The 17,368-nt window shown below is 36.1% G+C and overlaps 1 protein-coding gene across 1 annotated transcript in view; it reads left to right on the plus strand.

The window, feature by feature from the left end:
- Positions 1-15,618, plus strand: part of LOC109048681 (rho guanine nucleotide exchange factor TIAM2-like) — a 33,507-nt gene extending 17,889 nt beyond the window's left edge. The window contains exons 9-26 of the mRNA XM_042777403.1: positions 2,059-2,118; positions 4,199-4,366; positions 4,628-4,732; positions 4,933-5,011; positions 5,444-5,533; positions 5,615-5,845; positions 7,366-7,451; positions 10,057-10,245; positions 10,346-10,414; positions 10,505-10,630; positions 11,374-11,482; positions 11,591-11,770; positions 11,937-12,055; positions 12,163-12,271; positions 12,383-12,438; positions 13,080-13,170; positions 13,454-13,531; positions 14,684-15,618. Coding sequence (XP_042633337.1) covers positions 2,059-2,118; positions 4,199-4,366; positions 4,628-4,732; positions 4,933-5,011; positions 5,444-5,533; positions 5,615-5,845; positions 7,366-7,451; positions 10,057-10,245; positions 10,346-10,414; positions 10,505-10,630; positions 11,374-11,482; positions 11,591-11,770; positions 11,937-12,055; positions 12,163-12,271; positions 12,383-12,438; positions 13,080-13,170; positions 13,454-13,531; positions 14,684-15,249 — 2,511 coding nt within the window. The 3' untranslated portion in view covers positions 15,250-15,618. The remainder of the gene's footprint in view (positions 1-2,058; positions 2,119-4,198; positions 4,367-4,627; positions 4,733-4,932; positions 5,012-5,443; positions 5,534-5,614; positions 5,846-7,365; positions 7,452-10,056; positions 10,246-10,345; positions 10,415-10,504; positions 10,631-11,373; positions 11,483-11,590; positions 11,771-11,936; positions 12,056-12,162; positions 12,272-12,382; positions 12,439-13,079; positions 13,171-13,453; positions 13,532-14,683) is intronic.
- Positions 15,619-17,368: the final 1,750 nt, after the last annotated feature.

Here is a 17,368-nt window from a genome sequence, read left to right on the forward strand (position 1 = left end):
TTGGTTCATTCACACTGCCAGTGATTTCCCGGAATCTGTGCGTGCGTTCACACACAACCCGTAAAGGTCCCGTAATGACACATGACATCAGGATGTGACATGTAATGTCGAAAATGCTAGGCATGTTAACTTTCACTTAAGATGGCGAACGATCTCAGCTTCAGTGCGGATAGTGAGGAGCTAACTGATCTCTGCTTTATTACAGTTTGCACATATTTTACATACAGTGCGAACGTTGATCTGCCTTCAAAACACCCGGTAAAAGACTTGCACGATAACATGCATCATCACTACGACACACCCTTTATGGCATTGGTTCTGGCTTTTGTTCACGCAGAGCTCATTCCGGGACTGAACCCAGCAATGTTACTAGGTCCCCAACCCGGGATCGATCCTGGAATCAATCCGGTGTTTGCATTTACACAGAAATCATTCCGGCAATTTTACAGGACCAACGTGCAGTGTGAAGGGGGCTTTACTCTAAGGTTCACTGGCCTGTGTTTACGACTGTAGTACTGAATAGTCATTTAAGACGCAGGCCTGTTTTATTCATTTAGTCTCAACAGTAGTGTGTTAATGCTGTCCACAGGTGTCAGGGTGGGAAACACTGTCACACTCGCCGGATAAAACAAACAGCCACTGACTCACACATCAAAGCTTTCTCTGGAGGTCAAGTGGCAGGAAAACACACAGCAGTCCTGTTCCTTTATCCTGTCAAAGTGATCATGGGCTGTTTTGGAAATACAGTTTCTCGATCAGTTCTTGTAATTAAGTCCAAAGGCTTTTGTGTTAACACAGAGCATGAGCTCTAAATCCACATGTATGATTAGGTAGACGGCCTCATGTGAGTTTGGAGACAATCACTCAGCGGTTCCAGCCTCATAATCATCCAGCCTTAAGTGGACCAAATCTGGTCAGAACAGCCCCTAATAGTGCAGGATTCCAAAGACGGGAATTACCATGAACTGCATGCGGTTAATTGCTGCAAGCTGGAAACAGTCTGAAAGGAGAGACAGCTTCTACTGCATAGATGTAGCATCTGATGATGTTTGATTCAAAAGGGTTACGGGAGGTGGGGGGGGGGGGGATGCAGTGTGATTGTTTCCAGAGGGCTTAGATGCTTTAGTCAGAGTCAAGTCAGAGTTGCCGTCCCCAGATAAACTGCTCAGTATTGCTACTGTTATGTGGATGTCTACGGATATCTGTGCTTTTTTACAACCTCAGCTCTTTTCCTAAAGACTTGCCAGTAGCACTCTATTTCAATAGTCTACTTTAGACATCCTGCAGTAAGTAACTTTACAACTACATGACTACCAGTCAGAGTATTAGTAGACTGTCAGCTTAATATCTGCTAACACTTTATTTTGATGGTCCCACAGCAGAGGTTCTGACGATGTAACTTAGCAAGTTCATGTCAACTTAGTGTACTTACCCTAAACCTTACCTAACAGACTACTGAGAGTATTAATATGAAAGTTAGTTGACATTAAGTTGCAAAGTAAATTATAGTAGTAGAAAGTATTTTTTAAAGTAGAGTGTTGTTAGCTCATTAGCATCATATTCACATCAGTAGCTAGCTGTCTATGTACGGTGAGGAATCCACCTCACTGAAGGAACAAAGCTTATGTCAGTTTTTGGTATTTGGGGTTTTGCTTTTTCAATTATTTGCAGAGGACAAGCCATACCCTTTTCTGTTTCTATAGAGTACATCCATATAATATTTATGTGTGTTAGCAGGAGGATGTTGGGCACATGGTTGTCTTGGGTGAGGGGAGGCCATGTCTCCCACTCTACCCTCACAATTAAGGCTGATCCATCCATCAGCTTTTATAGACCTATAATTTTAGCATCTTCCAGACCTCTCATTATTTCCCAGCAAACCTCAGGGTTATTTCTGCTGTGATCTACAATCAGAACAGTATCAAAGCTGGCACCTTAGATTGATGGTTTCTAATTAAAACATGGAGACAGAAACATGCTGCTTTTTTGAGCCTTGATGCTGCTCTGCATTTCATTCGATGTGTGTTTAATGTTTCTGTATGTGTGTTTGTGATGCAGATTTTTGAAGGATATTCCTCTGGATCGTTCGGTCATCCATCCACACAAAGCAGCTCAGAGGTAATTATACCACTTGAGCCATTGTGAGAGAAAAGGTGCGTTGAATCGCATTAAAGGGATAGTTCACCCAAAAAATGAAAATTAACCCATGATTCACTCAGCCTCAAGCCATCCTAGGCGTATATGACTTTCTTCTTTCAGACGAATACAATCGGAGTTATATTAAAAATGTCCTTGCTTTTCCAAGCTTTATAATAGCAGTGAATGGTGGTCGAGATTTTGAAGGCCAAAAAAGTGCATACATCCATCATAGAAAGTACATTTTAAATCATGTTTTAATAAAATTTTTCGTTGTGCTTTAAGGAAGTACACTTATTTTGATGTGTCAGTTAACATAATAAAGCACTTGAATATAATTGTAATTGTAATGTTATTCAATATTACATTCATAGTTAATATATTTTACAAATACAAAATTGCAACTCAGTCATTACAAACATGTAATTAGAAATATTTATATAGACAACCTACATGCTTCAATAAAAATCACATTAAATATATTTTATTTTTAGTTTATAGTATATTAGTATTTTAGTTTAGTATTTTGTAGTATTTTAGTTTATAAAATATGCTTTCAGCATTAAATAACAGTTCATCTTTTTTTTTTCTCACTGTTTTTTTTGTACCAGAAACCAATGGCCCTTATTAATTGTATCATCGCATACTTGTATTGTCCCCTTAAATTAGCTGCTTTTTAAATAAATGCTGTTTCAAAAAAGTATCTTGACTGTTGTTGAGAGACTGTTGTTAGTAGATTGTCCTTGGTAAGTTACAGTTTAAACATAGCTTCCCAAAATCTGTTAAGACATCTTATATTGTTCAACAGCTCTTGCATTGTCAAATCCCCATATTGAGGATGCAGCTGAAGGACAATAGAATTACACTGGACAAACCTCCCCCATTCTGGCCATTTCTCCACCCCGTGATCTGTTTGCACTGCATAATGTCAACAGACCAGCAGGTTGTTGTGACAGCTGTGTGAGTTGAGTCAGTGAAAAGGGACGTGACCCTACTTTCTCCCTCTCACAACATAAAGAGTGTGCTAAAGATCCCTGTTAATATTAGTGTTGCTGGCACCTGGCTCAGAACAAGAGCAGAGGAAAGCTTCAGGAGTGGATTTTTTTTTTCTCACGTTTTGTTTGCTAGAAAGACATCTGTAAGCTTAATGCTATGTTCCAACATCAAGTTATTTTATGTATCAATAATTGAATAATAATCAATAATTTAACTATAACTTTTAATGTACTTTAGTATGTTAGTCAGCACATCAAAATAATCGTATTTGAAATGTGACAAAAGATCAGTACAACATGTACTGTAAAACTTTCACTTTGACATTATTACAAAGTGCACTTTTGAAAAGTATACTTAAGTGTTTAAGAGACATGGAGTCATAAAAGTAATCTCTTTAAGTACACTTAATTCATGATTATTATATTATTTGCAAGCACACATTCAGAACAATTAAGCACACTTCTGTTTCACAATGGAAATCATTACAATGTATATTAAAAGACGATATTCTGTAGTGATATACTATTATTGGAAAAAGCTATTTTGATAATAGCTTCTGTGAAATTGGTAGGATTGCTATTATCTGGTCATTTCTAAAAACTGTATCTTATTTATTTATTGCATTGCATGTAGATGAATAGAGAACAGAATAGAGTTGCAGAGTAAGATCGCAAACAGAACAGAATCTTTTTTTTTTTTTGAATAAATCATTTTGCAGCACATTTCAGTTAAAACATTTAGCATTTCATATAGTTGATGGTTATATATCAAGGCTAGTAGCATAAAACAGCTTAAAATCATAAAAAAGTTTGAAAGTTAACCTCATTTATGTAGGTGTAACAGACGAAACATGGTTCTGATATACACACTGAATGCATAGGGACTCATTATTTTACTTTTTGCAGGTTTTATATAATGCAAAGTTATATAAGGCAACAAATATTATCTAAATTATCAATGTCATATTTCATATTAAGCTACTGAATAATTTCAAACTAAGATATTGAGCAATACTTGAACTTCATTCACTCTTGGTCTTTTTTATCCTCTTGCCCATTGTCAGCAGAAGTTGGATGTATTTACCAAAATGCATGTAACAGCGCCACCTGAAGGTAACCCGTGGGACTGTAGTCTGGAAAGCCGGGTGTACGTGCTCATGCCCGACAGTCAGGTCGTCAGTGTGCCAGTCAGACAGGACTCTCTGGTTGCTGATGTTCTCTCATTGGCCTGCAAGGTAATTCAGCAGTAACCTCTCAAAGACCCAGTGACCTGAAATGGCCATAACCAGAAAAACACGAACAACTAAAGTTAATGCGCTTGCATTTTCTGTCTTTTGTGGTCTCTTGTGTCTGATTCAGACATCATGAAATGACAGAAAACTTGAGATTGTCACTGGATGCATTTGTTTTGAGAAGATTTAATAAATCATTACACATTCTGAACTTCATATTGATCTCTATATGAATGTAATAGTGGATATAATTGTCTTTTGTAGGCAAAGCAGCTTGACCCAGCTTTGCACTGCCTGCACATGAGGAGGCATTTTGGACAAGATGTGGAGAGAAGTACTCCAGTGCCCACAGACCTGCTGAGGACCCTGGTGAGACTAAAACACACTTTATAAAGCAGATTATTCAAGCTAAACTCTATTTGGATTAGTAATGCCTACAACAATAACCATCTTACCCAGTTTGTTCTGTTAACCTGCTAACATAACCCATCTAAAACTTCTAAGCTGTTTTTTTCCCTGTTTTATACACTTATTTCACAAAACACCGATGCTCGGCTCTTGTTTAACAGGTCTATGATGAACTGGAAGTTTGGTCTCTCAATGTGTTGACCATAAGCATGTCCCGGCCGGACACAAGTGTAGACTTTGGTGAGTTACTGTACAGCAGGATCAGCAAGAAAAGAAATAGTTAACCTTCAATCAAACATTCATTCACCAGAAACTGTGTTCAGAAACTGTATGAGGTTTTCCAGAGGAACACCAAAGTTTAGCACAATGTCTGAGCTGCTCTGTTCCATACAATGTACATATTTTTAAAAACTGTACTTTCATATAATATGAATGGGAAAAAAAGGCCATTTAAGTATACTTAGAGAACACATTCGATTATATTGTATGGCAAAGTGCAGCTTGGGCATCCTGCTGAACATCTCCTTTCTGTGTTCCACAGAAAAAAGAAAGTCACACAGGTTCAAAGCAACATGTAAATTAGTAAATCTTGACAGAATTTTTCAGAACATTCCTTTAAATGTGTTAAAATAATTCTGGCAGTGGTTGATTTAATCTTATGGCTCTCTGCAGGTTTTGCGGTCACAGGTCATGTGGATGGTGCCAGGAGAAGTCATGTGTATGTGAGCGAGGTGAATCCTGAAGGCCTGGCGGTTACTCAAGGTAACATTTCATCAGATTTTAAATGTTGTGATTGATGGAATGTGTTGTGATTGATATGTATGATGTAAATTGTCTTTGTAGGTCTGAAAGCTGGAGACGAGATCTTTTCTCTCAATGGTGTGAGTGTGGCCTCTCTTGACCTCGGCCTCATGCAGAGCTTCTTCAGCCAACAAGAACTCCATCTTATCCTCATACGTGAGGATAACAGCGCAGACGACCAAAGCTACGTCTGGCCAGACTGTGACCCCAGTGAACCTGATCAACCCCAACCTCCTCAGGGTGACATCATTCACCTGGAGCAGTGGACCACAGGTAGAAAAGTCTTTATAATGCACTGCCCTTCTATAAACACTACCGTTCAAAATTTTGGGGTCTGAAAATATATATTTTTTTCTATAAACACTAAATTTAAAATTAATTAAATATTATGTTAAAAATGAAAGATTAATGCTAAAAATGAGAAAGAAGTGTCATTAGGGCTGCATTTATTTGATTATTAATATAGTAAAAACTGTTTTATTGTTAAATATTATTACAATTTAAAATAGCTTTTCTATTTTGATATATTTTAAAATGTAATTTATTCCAGCGATGGCAAAGCTGAATTTTCAGCAGCCGTTATTCCAAGTCTTCAGTGTCACACAACCCTTCAGAAATCTTTCTAATAAGCCAGTTTGGAAGAAAAAAATCTTATTATTATTAACAATGTTGAAAACAGTTGAAATTCTTAATATTTTTGTGGAAACCTTGATACAATTTTTTTTTTTTCAGGATTCCACAACCAATTGAAACTTCAAGCATTTATTTGAAATAGAAATGTTTGCCACAATGTAAAAGTATGAATTTCTTTAAAAACAAACAAATAAATAAATCTTACTGACCCCAAACTTTTGAATAGTATTGTATTTTGCCATTATATCTTTTCACATAATATTGGATGTGCCCTGCTTTTTCTGCATTAACCCTAGATGAACTGCAGAGGGCAACAGACTTTGTGTTTGGCTCATGCAGTGCCCTTTTTATGAGTAAAACAAACAAACAAACAAACAAACAAACAAAAAACATTAAACGAAAGATTGCTCAAATCTCAGTTTACTTTTTTTTTAAATATATATATATATATATATATATATGTTTTAGATAAGCACATTTTGTACCTACAGTAACCATGGTAAACTCTAGGTAACTGTTATAGTAGTCATGAGTAAATATTAACCAACTTTAATTTTATTTTATTTTGTAAATAGCATTTAAAATGTATTTGGTTACCCGTCAACTGAACGGGCATTAGGGCTTGCAGAGGGCTGCGACTGCCAGCGGCCTCTGGCTCTTTAGACATACTGCGAACAATCAAACAACTCCTGCTGTTTTTATGATGAGAACCTAACGATGGACAGCTTGTTTCACAGCATGACGCTGTCAGAATGCCCAGACATAAACTATTACACCACAGGGATCTTTGCAGACAACAAAACTGTTATTCTCTACAGAATGGTGTTTCCTGTAGAGGGGTTTGTAACATTATTCTAACAGTAAACCTAGTGCATATTAGGTTTTCCCAGCTGAAGCAATGCCAAGCTTTGTAGAATTAGAGACAAGAGCCTGCTGAAGTGGACCTGCATCAGTCAGTGAGATCAGTTCAATTGAGGTTAATAAAGGTCAAATGCTTGCTCTGGTCGGACTATGGTGAGCCATATCCCGAGAGAGAGTGCTGAGTTAATGAGCCTCGAGTGTGTTTATTTCACTCTCTATCACCGTGACTTAACATGTTTTACTTTAGAAATCAGACCACTCTTTCACTAACATCTTTTCCACCTCTTTTTCTCCCTCAGATCCAGCTCAAGAGCAGGAATTTCCAGAGGGCTCCGCAGCGCCTGCTTTGGAGGAGGTGAACGATAAGGCCGAGCGGGGCGGAAAGGTAAGCCGAGGGAATGAGCGGCTGTGCTGTCAGAGATTTAGGAGGTGTGGGCTGCTTGTGTTGAGAGACTGGCTGGTGTGATCAGGATTACAGTGGGTGTTATGAGGTCATATGGAGAGAGAGACGTGCTCAACAGAATTCCACAGTCTTACTGCACACTTGGCAGCTGCAATCAATAATATTTGATTTTCATTGCTTTGAAAGGTTTAAAATGTAAAATGCTTTTGCATGGCATGTAGGGCTTGGCAGTCATTTTTCAATATTCAAGTTGCCAAATTTTTGTTTGGGGTCAGTTAGTTAAAAAAAAAATACTTTTTTATTACCAAGGATGTATTACATTGATCAAAAGTGACAGTACAGGGTTACGAAATTCTATTTCAAATATATATGGAACTTTATATTCATCAAAGAATCCTGAAAAAAAGGATATTACGATTCCCACAAAAAATATAAAAAACCTAAAAATTATGTTTTCAACATTGATGATGTTTCTAATGTCACTAAATCAGCATATTAGAATAATTTCATGTGACACAGAAGACTGGAGTAAGGATGCTGAAAATTCAGCGTTTCCTTCAGTCATTCCTAGGAATAACTTATATTTAACAATATTACTGTTACTGCTGTATTTCAGATTAAAGAAATGCAGCTTTGGTGAGCATAAGGGACTTTAAAAAGAAAACAAAAAAACATTAATAAATCTTACTGACCATAAGCTTTTTAACTGTAGTCAAGTCAAATCAAACAGGACACTGTATTTTGCTGTTTATAACCATGCATAGTTATTTTGAGGCATACAAATAAAATTTGATTAAACATCATATTTACAAATTTTTTTAAACACTGTGGAAACATATCTTGCATTAAACATTTCCAGTCTACTTTGGTTGTTTGGTCAGTTGCTATTATATATAAAGTTTCACTGTGCTTGTTAACTGTTTCACAGAAATATATATTTATAATATATAAATAAAATATTTAAACAATTTTCTAAAATTTTATATAATTATTATGTAAACTACTTTTTTATATGATTTATCCTTACTGGTAGAAATTGAGTCAGCTGTATTATCTAAATAAAAATATTTAGCTTTATATTTTTATATTTTGTTTTTACAGTGTACAATCTAAGGTGCAAGACATTTTGTATGCGATTATAAGGAATTAAACATTTAATTCACACATCTTCTAAAGAATAATTAGAAGTCAAGTCAAGTCACCTTTATTCATATAGCACTTTATACAATACAGATTGTGTCAAAGCAGCTTTACAGTGTCAAATAGTTTTTACGCTACAATAAGTTTTTCTGAGTTGTTCGATTCACTGAGGAATTGAGACAAGTGGGGGGGGGGGGGGGGGGGGTGACTCATTTAAAGTAATGTAACCATCTGGTTTTATCCTAGTTTCTGTCAAAAAGAGCTCATCTAGGATATGTTCTGTGATCATATAATTTTAAAATAAGTGTTTTCATAGAAAGGGATCTAAAATATCTGTTTTTTATTTGTTGAACATCAATGAAATTGTTATACTTAAATTTGTTTGGACAACAGACACAGTCTCTATAGTATGATATCTAGGTGAAAGAGTCTCTGTGTGCTGAGAATTAACTGACTTCTGTGATAGTAAGATAGAGATTCCAACAGAAAAACAAAGCTACACGGAACTACAATTCCAAACCACTCAGCAGCACACAAAGTCCCTTTAAGGCAAGTCATCTCACTCGGCGGCCATCTTTGAAATGTCTCTCTGGCATTCAAGTGCAGCTCATATCTCTTTGAATGGGGAAACATAAAGTGACATGTCTTAGGTATTCTATAGTCTTTGGCAGCACGGCAGACAGGAACTGGAACCGGAAAATATAGAAATTATATTTTCAACATTTCAATATTTTTCTCAGAAAGCTGCTCTGATTCTTATGCTGTTGTGTTCTAGTGGTCTGTAATTACTGTGGACATTGAAATTATCTTACTTGATTGTGCATTGTGTGTCAAAAGAGATGAGTGTGTTTGTGAACGCATCTTCTATGACCTTAAAACACTCTCAAATGCACTTCATTATGATTGTACACTCTGTGATTGCACTGAGTTTTGAAAAGAATGATAATGTCATTTGGGTTTTATAGTAGTTTTTTTTCCCCATCCTTTACGTGTTGAGAGCAGCTCTGCAAAGCCACCCAGAGGGATTTATCAGTTTGTCAGCACTTTATTACACCCTGACAGCACAGATTACGATGACAAATGGCTTGAATTTTCACCGGTGATGCCGTTTTTTATGCAGCCCTGTGAAAGCGCACCACATGCGCTCTGGAGATAAAGCCTTTAGGAAAGCGTTTGCATTTTTGAGTCGAGCTTTGAGTCAAAGGTTCGGTTGTTTTATCCAGCAGTGCTGGATTGTATTGATTAAGAAGCAGGTCATTGATACAGCATTCAGTGAGGGAATGTGGGTGAGAGCATCATTCATAAAAAATCCTACTGGGTTTTTGTCGAGGAAACCAGAGTGATGCTGACCTCTAGGTTGGCCTACAAAAATACATCATCACTGCAGCACTCGACTGAAAAACAGAACTAAAATACATGGATCTTCTGCTTTTCATTTAATTTGCAGAACCCAGAGATGGTGTGTAATCTCTACCAGACGTTCCCTGAAGGCTCCGTTCTTGTGTCAGAGGGCCACAGGAACCCTTACTCCACTGAAAATGCCCATGCCAGATCCTCTCCCCGTCACATGTCCGTCACAGAGCGCCTGCGCATGGTCATTCAAGAGCTGGTGGACACAGAGAAATCTTATGTCAAGGTACTAAACCGCAGCTGTGGCATTTTCATTGTCATTAATTAAAGCATAAACCTTTTTATATATATTTATACTGTCATATAATTTGTGTCCCATTGTTTAGGACCTTGGATCTCTGTTTGAGATCTATCTGAAGCCATTGCAAAGAGAAACCTTCCTCAGTCATGATGAGGTATGTTTTGAGGTGTAAACTGATGTCCAAATGGTCTTACTTTGTTATATTTGAGTCAGACCTGAGCTCAGTTTTATCCTTTTCCTGTAGATGGAGTCTCTGTTCGGCAGCCTGCCAGAGATGCTGGACTTCCAGAGGGTTTTTCTACAAACCCTAGAGGAGAGGACAACTTCCTCACCAGACTACAATGCACTAGAGACTCCAGAGAAACTCAAGGTAAAATATGGTGATGAAATCTTCCCACCTTTTTGCTCAAAACTATTTTTGTGAAACCTACCTATATTCAAGAGTTGATAAAAGAATGCTTTAAGCTAGAATAAAACAGAATTTTTTGTTTAAAGTAGAGGCTCTGGTCTTTATTTTGGTGTATGAAAATCTTCAAAATCGCTGGCGGTGGCTGGCAACATTCAAAAATGCAGGTGGGGAAAGAGTTAAAAGGATTTAAAAATAAAGGACAAGACTCTGGAACTGTATATTATAATACATTTAAAAAACAAAATGACATAAATAGGTCTGCCATACAGAATTATGGGTAAGGGTCAAGTCAAAGCAGTGTTGTTATTAAGCAAAACTATTAGAAAACATTTTTGCTATTTGAAATAATGCTGAAATATTAGATGAAAAAGGTAATTTTTGTATTTATTTTTTTAAATGTTGCTTTGGCAAGCAGCTGAAAAAGTTTACAATTACTTACCAAAATAAAATAAAATTATATAAATTATTTAGATAAAAAAGAATTTTAAAAAGCTAAAATAAAATAACTAAAAATTAAACTGAAAATATAAGTCAAAATATTAATAAAAACTAAAATAGTACATTTATTGTACGAGGTTATCACTCATGGATATAACATCGCAAAATCTGTCCATTATACAGACACCATGCAGACCATGCATTTAATTAGAATGTTTATCCGTTTTACATTTGATACATGTTTTCTTTTTCAATCTCGTATCTAGAAACTCCTCTTCTCCCTGGGTGGCTCTTTCTTATACTATGCAGATCACTTCAAGCTTTACAGCGGCTTCTGTGCCAATCACATTAAGGTGCAGAAAGTTCTCAAAAGAGGTAAAACATAAACATAAGCCTCATCTGACAAGTCTCGTGGCATATTTCAACTGGCATCTTGAAGCCGAAAGAAGATGAGCCTGGTTCATATCATTCTCTGATTTGCAGCAAAAACAGACTGGGCATTCAAAGAGTTCCTGGAGGCGAGAAACCCCACCAAACAGCACTCGTCCACCCTGGAGTCGTACCTCATTAAACCCGTGCAGAGAGTTCTGAAGTACCCGCTGCTGTTGAGGGAGCTGGTGTTTCTCACCGACCCCGAGAGCGACGAGCACATCCACCTCACAGGTGAGAATCTGTCATCATATACTCCCCAAACTCATCTGACTTGCTTTTGAATTCAGTCAGCCTTTAATCCATTAATGATTCAATAATTCAGTGAATTCAGTGAGTCAGCTGACATAAATGGTCTCCTTTCTGTCAATATATATATATATTTTTTTGTCTGGTGCAGAGGCATTAAAGGCCATGGAGATGGTGGCCAGTCACATAAATGAGATGCAGAAGATCTACGAGGACTACGGCACAGTGTTCGATCAACTAGTAGCAGAGCAGAGTGGCCCTGAGAAGGAGGTGCATACAATTGTAGAATTACTTTTAAAAGCATGCAAGGATCATATTACATGCACTGTATTTTACCTTTCATGATTTCAATATCAAGCTTGCGTGTTCTGTATCAGGTCACGGAGATCTCCATGGGAGAGTTCATCATTCACAGCTCAGCGTTCTGGCAAAACCCTCTGCCCTCTTTGGGCCGCATGAGAAAAGACCCTGAACTCACCCTCTTCCGTAAGTCAGATATGATTTACTGTAACTCTAAAAACCTTGCAGTTAATGCCGTGCAATAAATGTATAATATTAAAAATCCAATGCAGTAAGTCTGTGTTTTTATTCCTCTAGTCTTCAAGAGTGCACTCATTTTGGTGTATCGGGAAAGCAAGTTAAAGAAAAGAATGGTGAGTTTTGCAATGTAGCACCTGTTGTATTTTTATTAGGTCTGTCAATTGATAAAAATACTGTATATATATTTTCAGGCTATGCCAAATATTTATTCATGTACATGTGTATTAGCAAAATACTGATACTTTACATTACATGAACAGATATTACTTTATCAGAGCAGATTAGTCTATTTATTGAATAGAAAAAAAACAACAACAATTTGTCAAAAACAATGCTCAAAATATACTGCTCAAAATTTTGGGGTCTGCTCACCAAGGCTTAAATTATTTGATAAACACAGCAATATTGTGAAATATTATTACAATTTAAAATAACTGTTTTCTGCATTAGTATATTTAATGCAATTTAATTTATTCCTGTGATCAAAGCTGAATTTTCAGCATCATTACCTTCAGTGTCAATTGATCTTTCAGAAATCATTTTAACGTGCTGATGTATGAATATATTATAAACAAATATTTAATTAGTTTTCTTTTTATATTCTTCAAGCTTAAATTACAGAACTTACATGCAGGTCTGAGGTCAAGATTAACAGTGTTTTTAAGTAACACATTAAACTGGCAGTCGTGGTTTGGTTGTTGTTTCTAAGTTTTATACTAACAGACAGCTAACAGACATTTGTATGTTTATCCAGACGTCTTCAAGGCCCGGGGATCTGGATCCTTTTAAATTCCGCTGGCTCATTCCTGTTTCATCCCTTCAGGTCCGACCTGGAAATTCAGCAGGTGTGTGTAACGTGATCTTCCTGTGTAAACGAAGAGATCTGATGAACATGAGTTTGACATGGATTAAACAAGAGCTCCGTTCCTCTCAGAGAGTAGATCCAAGACAGAACAAGAAAATACAGTATTCAAATACCACTTGGACACGTCACATCAGAGCTCATAATTAAAAAAAAAAAAATGTATAATGAAAGTCTCAAACCCTTTTAAAAGACCCATACATTGCCAAAATTAAATCCAGTCCATACAGTATCTTGCTTAAACATCCTACTCTTTCCTCTTTCAGGGTCAGAGAACCCCTGTGTTTGGGAGGTTGTTCACACAAAATCTGAAGTGGAGGGACGACCAGAGATGACAATACATCAATAAAACAAATAAAAAACATAAAAAAAAAAATAAATGAATAACATGAATAAAATACAACCTTATTTACCATTAGCAGATTCTTCTTAATGTAATTCTTCACCCAAAGCTGAAAATTCATACTTTAAACATTTATTACATGAGGGTGAGTAAATGATAAGAAAGATTGTTAAGTTTGGGGCGAATTATCACTTTAAGGGAGTTTTATGAACTCAAACATTGCTCAACTGTAATAAAATCACCGTAATCCCATGTGAAAAAGAAGTACACTTTAGCATGCTTTCAAAAAAAGTATTTATTACAGACATAATATACTTTAAAAGAATATACTGAATATGGTGAGAACTGAATGTGAAGTTTTAAAATTGACAATGTATTATGTAGTTTAAATTTATATTCAGTGTATTTGTAATCACACATTTGCGATGATTAAGTTGCCTTTTAGAGCACAATATCAAATAATAAACTACAGTTTAAATTATAATCAAGTACTTAACCTGTGCTTAGTATGTTAGTCAACATCAGAATACTGTACTTACATTTATGCATTTGGCAGACACTTTTATCCAAAGTGACTTACAGTGCATTCAGGCTATAAATTTTTTAGCCATGTGTGTTCCCTGGGAATCGAACCCATGACCTTTTGCACTGCTAATGCAATGCTATACTACTGAGCCACAGAAACACATGCATTGCTTATGTAAAGCACAACAAAGTGTCCTTCTTTAAAGTAAAACTTGACATTTACAAAGCACACTTATTAAAAGTGTCAAGAAGCAGTCATGAAAGTATACTCTCTTTAATTGCATGTAGGAGGCCTTTAATTTAATTCATAATAATACAGATTTTAAAATATACTTTTAAGATTTAAAGGGATACTCCACCCCAAAATGAAAATTTTGTCATTAATCACTTACCCCCATGGACAGTCACAGGCCTCCCGGTTTTCATCCAAAATATCTGAAATTGTGTTCCGAAGACAAACAAAGCTTTTATGGGTTTGGAATGACATGCGGGTAAGTGATTAATGACAAAATTTTCATTTTGGGGTGGAGTATTCCTTTAAAGTGCAAATTTGATAAAGTTTTGTTTTACACATCTACATTATTGTAAGCTTCTAAATGCAATTTATAAATGTTTTCTCATCTTGTTTTTGTGTGTAGTAATCTGGAGAACAAGGCTAATGCAGTGAGGGCCATCCGTACACTTCTGAGAGAGAACGCCAAGCGGACGGCTCCAGCTGAGCAACGATTCAAAGATCTAAATTCTAACTTCACCTTCCCCAGGAGAAGCCATCCAGGAGCGCTTAGAACAAACTCCTGTCAGCAGCTGCCGCCACAGTCAGATGGGCCACAAACCTTAGACTCAGATGAGGGCAGACTGCTTGACGGATACGCTCACTCCGAACCTCCCCTCAGGCCCTCCAGAGGCCAGAGCTCTCCTCAGAGCAAGAGATCCACGTTGTGCTCCCTGACCAGCGCTTTGGAAGCTCAACTCCAGAGACTGAACTTTGCAGAGGAGCCACAAGGAATGAGCCAGAGCAGTACCAGCAGCCTTCAGGGCAGTCAGGTGACTCTGCTGGACGACACTCCAGGTCTGGACCTCAACACCCTGCTGGCCAGGGACTACAGCGTGCAGAGTTTTGGTTTGGTAGTTAACGAGGATTGTTTTTACGACACGGTCATGGGCATCCAAAAAGCTGCCATCCCCAGCCTGTAGAGGACGTTGGTGCTACAAAGATTAAATGCACTAAAACATGATTATCGTGCCTTGATATGAACAGCTTTACACAGCCAGTTTTATATCTGTATAGCGCAAAATCTAGTGAGCTGCCTACCTAGATGCCATTTTTAATAGGCAAATATTCTAGTTATGCTGCCTTCTAAGGGACCTTGCTTTGCTCAGGTTCTAAGGCAGTATCACGTATTCATATCAGAAATTATCTAAGATGACAGAGTTAAAAAGAAATTGACTATAAATATACTTATTCAATACTGAGAAGTTTGAAATAATAGTTTTTTATCAAAAAAATACAGGAAAAACAAATTTTATAAGATATAATTTTTTTTAAGAACTGCTTTAATATATTTTAATATGTTATGCATTCGTGTTATATCAAAGCTGAATTTTTAGCAGCTTTTTCCTTATATCAATGTTGAAAACATTTTTAAAAATCTTAATTATTCCAAACTTTTGACTGGTAGTTTATGATCAAAGTTAAATTTAACCAGGGTTCTTACAGTCTTATAAAAACTTGGATATATGAGGATATTTAATAAAATATTTAAAAATATAAAGATTTTTTATAGACCTGAAAAAATTCTTGAAAATTCATAATGTTAATAATAATAATAATGAATAATAACAATCCTAAAACATTAGAATATACATTCTTTAAGTTATGCCAAGCTCTAAAATATTTTATTGGGTCAAACTGTGAGTAAACTAAAATTTTAAATACTGGTAGGTTAAAATATTGGTTAAAATGAGTGAGATCCCTAATAAAAGACATTCAAATCGTAACTTTTGGGAATCTGAATCATAACAATTATTATAGTTATTTTTATCTCTGGACACTGACCATTTCTGTAAATGTAAAAAAATAAATAAATAAATAAACAAAACGTTGTCATTAAAGCAGATGTACAAAAGGAAAGCTATTGTGATGGACTAATGGGGGCTTGGTGTAAAAAAGACTGAGAGCCTCTGTTTTATGTGCGACTAGGAATCAGTCACTTTCATCTGGGTAGTCAGCTCACTAGGGTTTGGAACAGAGCCGCTATGTGGATGAACAAATGGATGATCCTGCCTTAAATTCAGAGCACAGTTTACTTATCCAGAGCATTCCATATGTGCTGACACATTATAAATACATGAGCAAAGACTGCTTCACTGTAAGTGAATACTGTAGCTTTACATTTGTATTTGCTTGTTTGACAAAGGCTTTTCTCAGCTCAAGACTGAAATGGCTTGATTTCACTGAGCAGGGCAAGTTTTGATAAACCTGAAGACTGAATATAGACTATTTTGTCTAAATTATGTTTGTATATGTTTCTGACAGAACTGTTTTGTGCACATTTGTAATGTGTGATTTTTATTATTCAAAGGCATGTTTTACATTCCTTAAGTTAAAAACTTAAGATTTCTTTGTAGTTTAAGCTTGAAAATACTGTTATTACTGTTAAGATATGAATGTTGATATGCTCTGTTGTCAGTTTTGCCTATTGTAATTTATTTGTAAAAATATACTTTTATGACTTGACTAAACATACTTTGTGAAAATGATTTTGTTTGAATATTTAATAAAGGTTGTGTTCTATAATGTCTTGATATCATGCAAATCATAAAACATCATAAACCATATTCAATATTCAATCATGCAGGCAGAAACAAAATTTCAGCTACAACTACTTTTTCCGTCCATAATGAAAGCAAAAATGCTGTGTGACAACAAAATTGCAGTTAAAACATACTTTGCATTCAATATGCACTGAATTTTTGAAAGGTTTAGAGATTATTCTTTCAGTCACTCTTTTTTTCTCACTGGCTCTCGAAAACAACCTTATTTTAAAAGTAATCGAGAGAGAAAATTGAAATAGGAAAAAATATGCTCAACTGAGTTGTAATTACAAGCCTTTTCCCCTAGCTTTCTTTGTTGAGGATTTTTGTGGGCGATGTTCATTGTGTTGATAGCACATTTCTTTGTCTCTTAGATTGAAGAGAGATGGGAGGGGGTGTTCTGTACTACAAAAAAGGAACTTGATTTACATTACCAGAAGCTGTACCAGTGCTTGCCAGGCAGCTGAGGAATAGTGGTAAAGTTTTAGGTAAGCTTAGG

The sequence above is a fragment of the Cyprinus carpio genome, chromosome A20 (assembly GCF_018340385.1).
Source record: "Cyprinus carpio isolate SPL01 chromosome A20, ASM1834038v1, whole genome shotgun sequence".
In the NCBI taxonomy this organism is placed as follows: domain Eukaryota; kingdom Metazoa; phylum Chordata; class Actinopteri; order Cypriniformes; family Cyprinidae; genus Cyprinus; species Cyprinus carpio.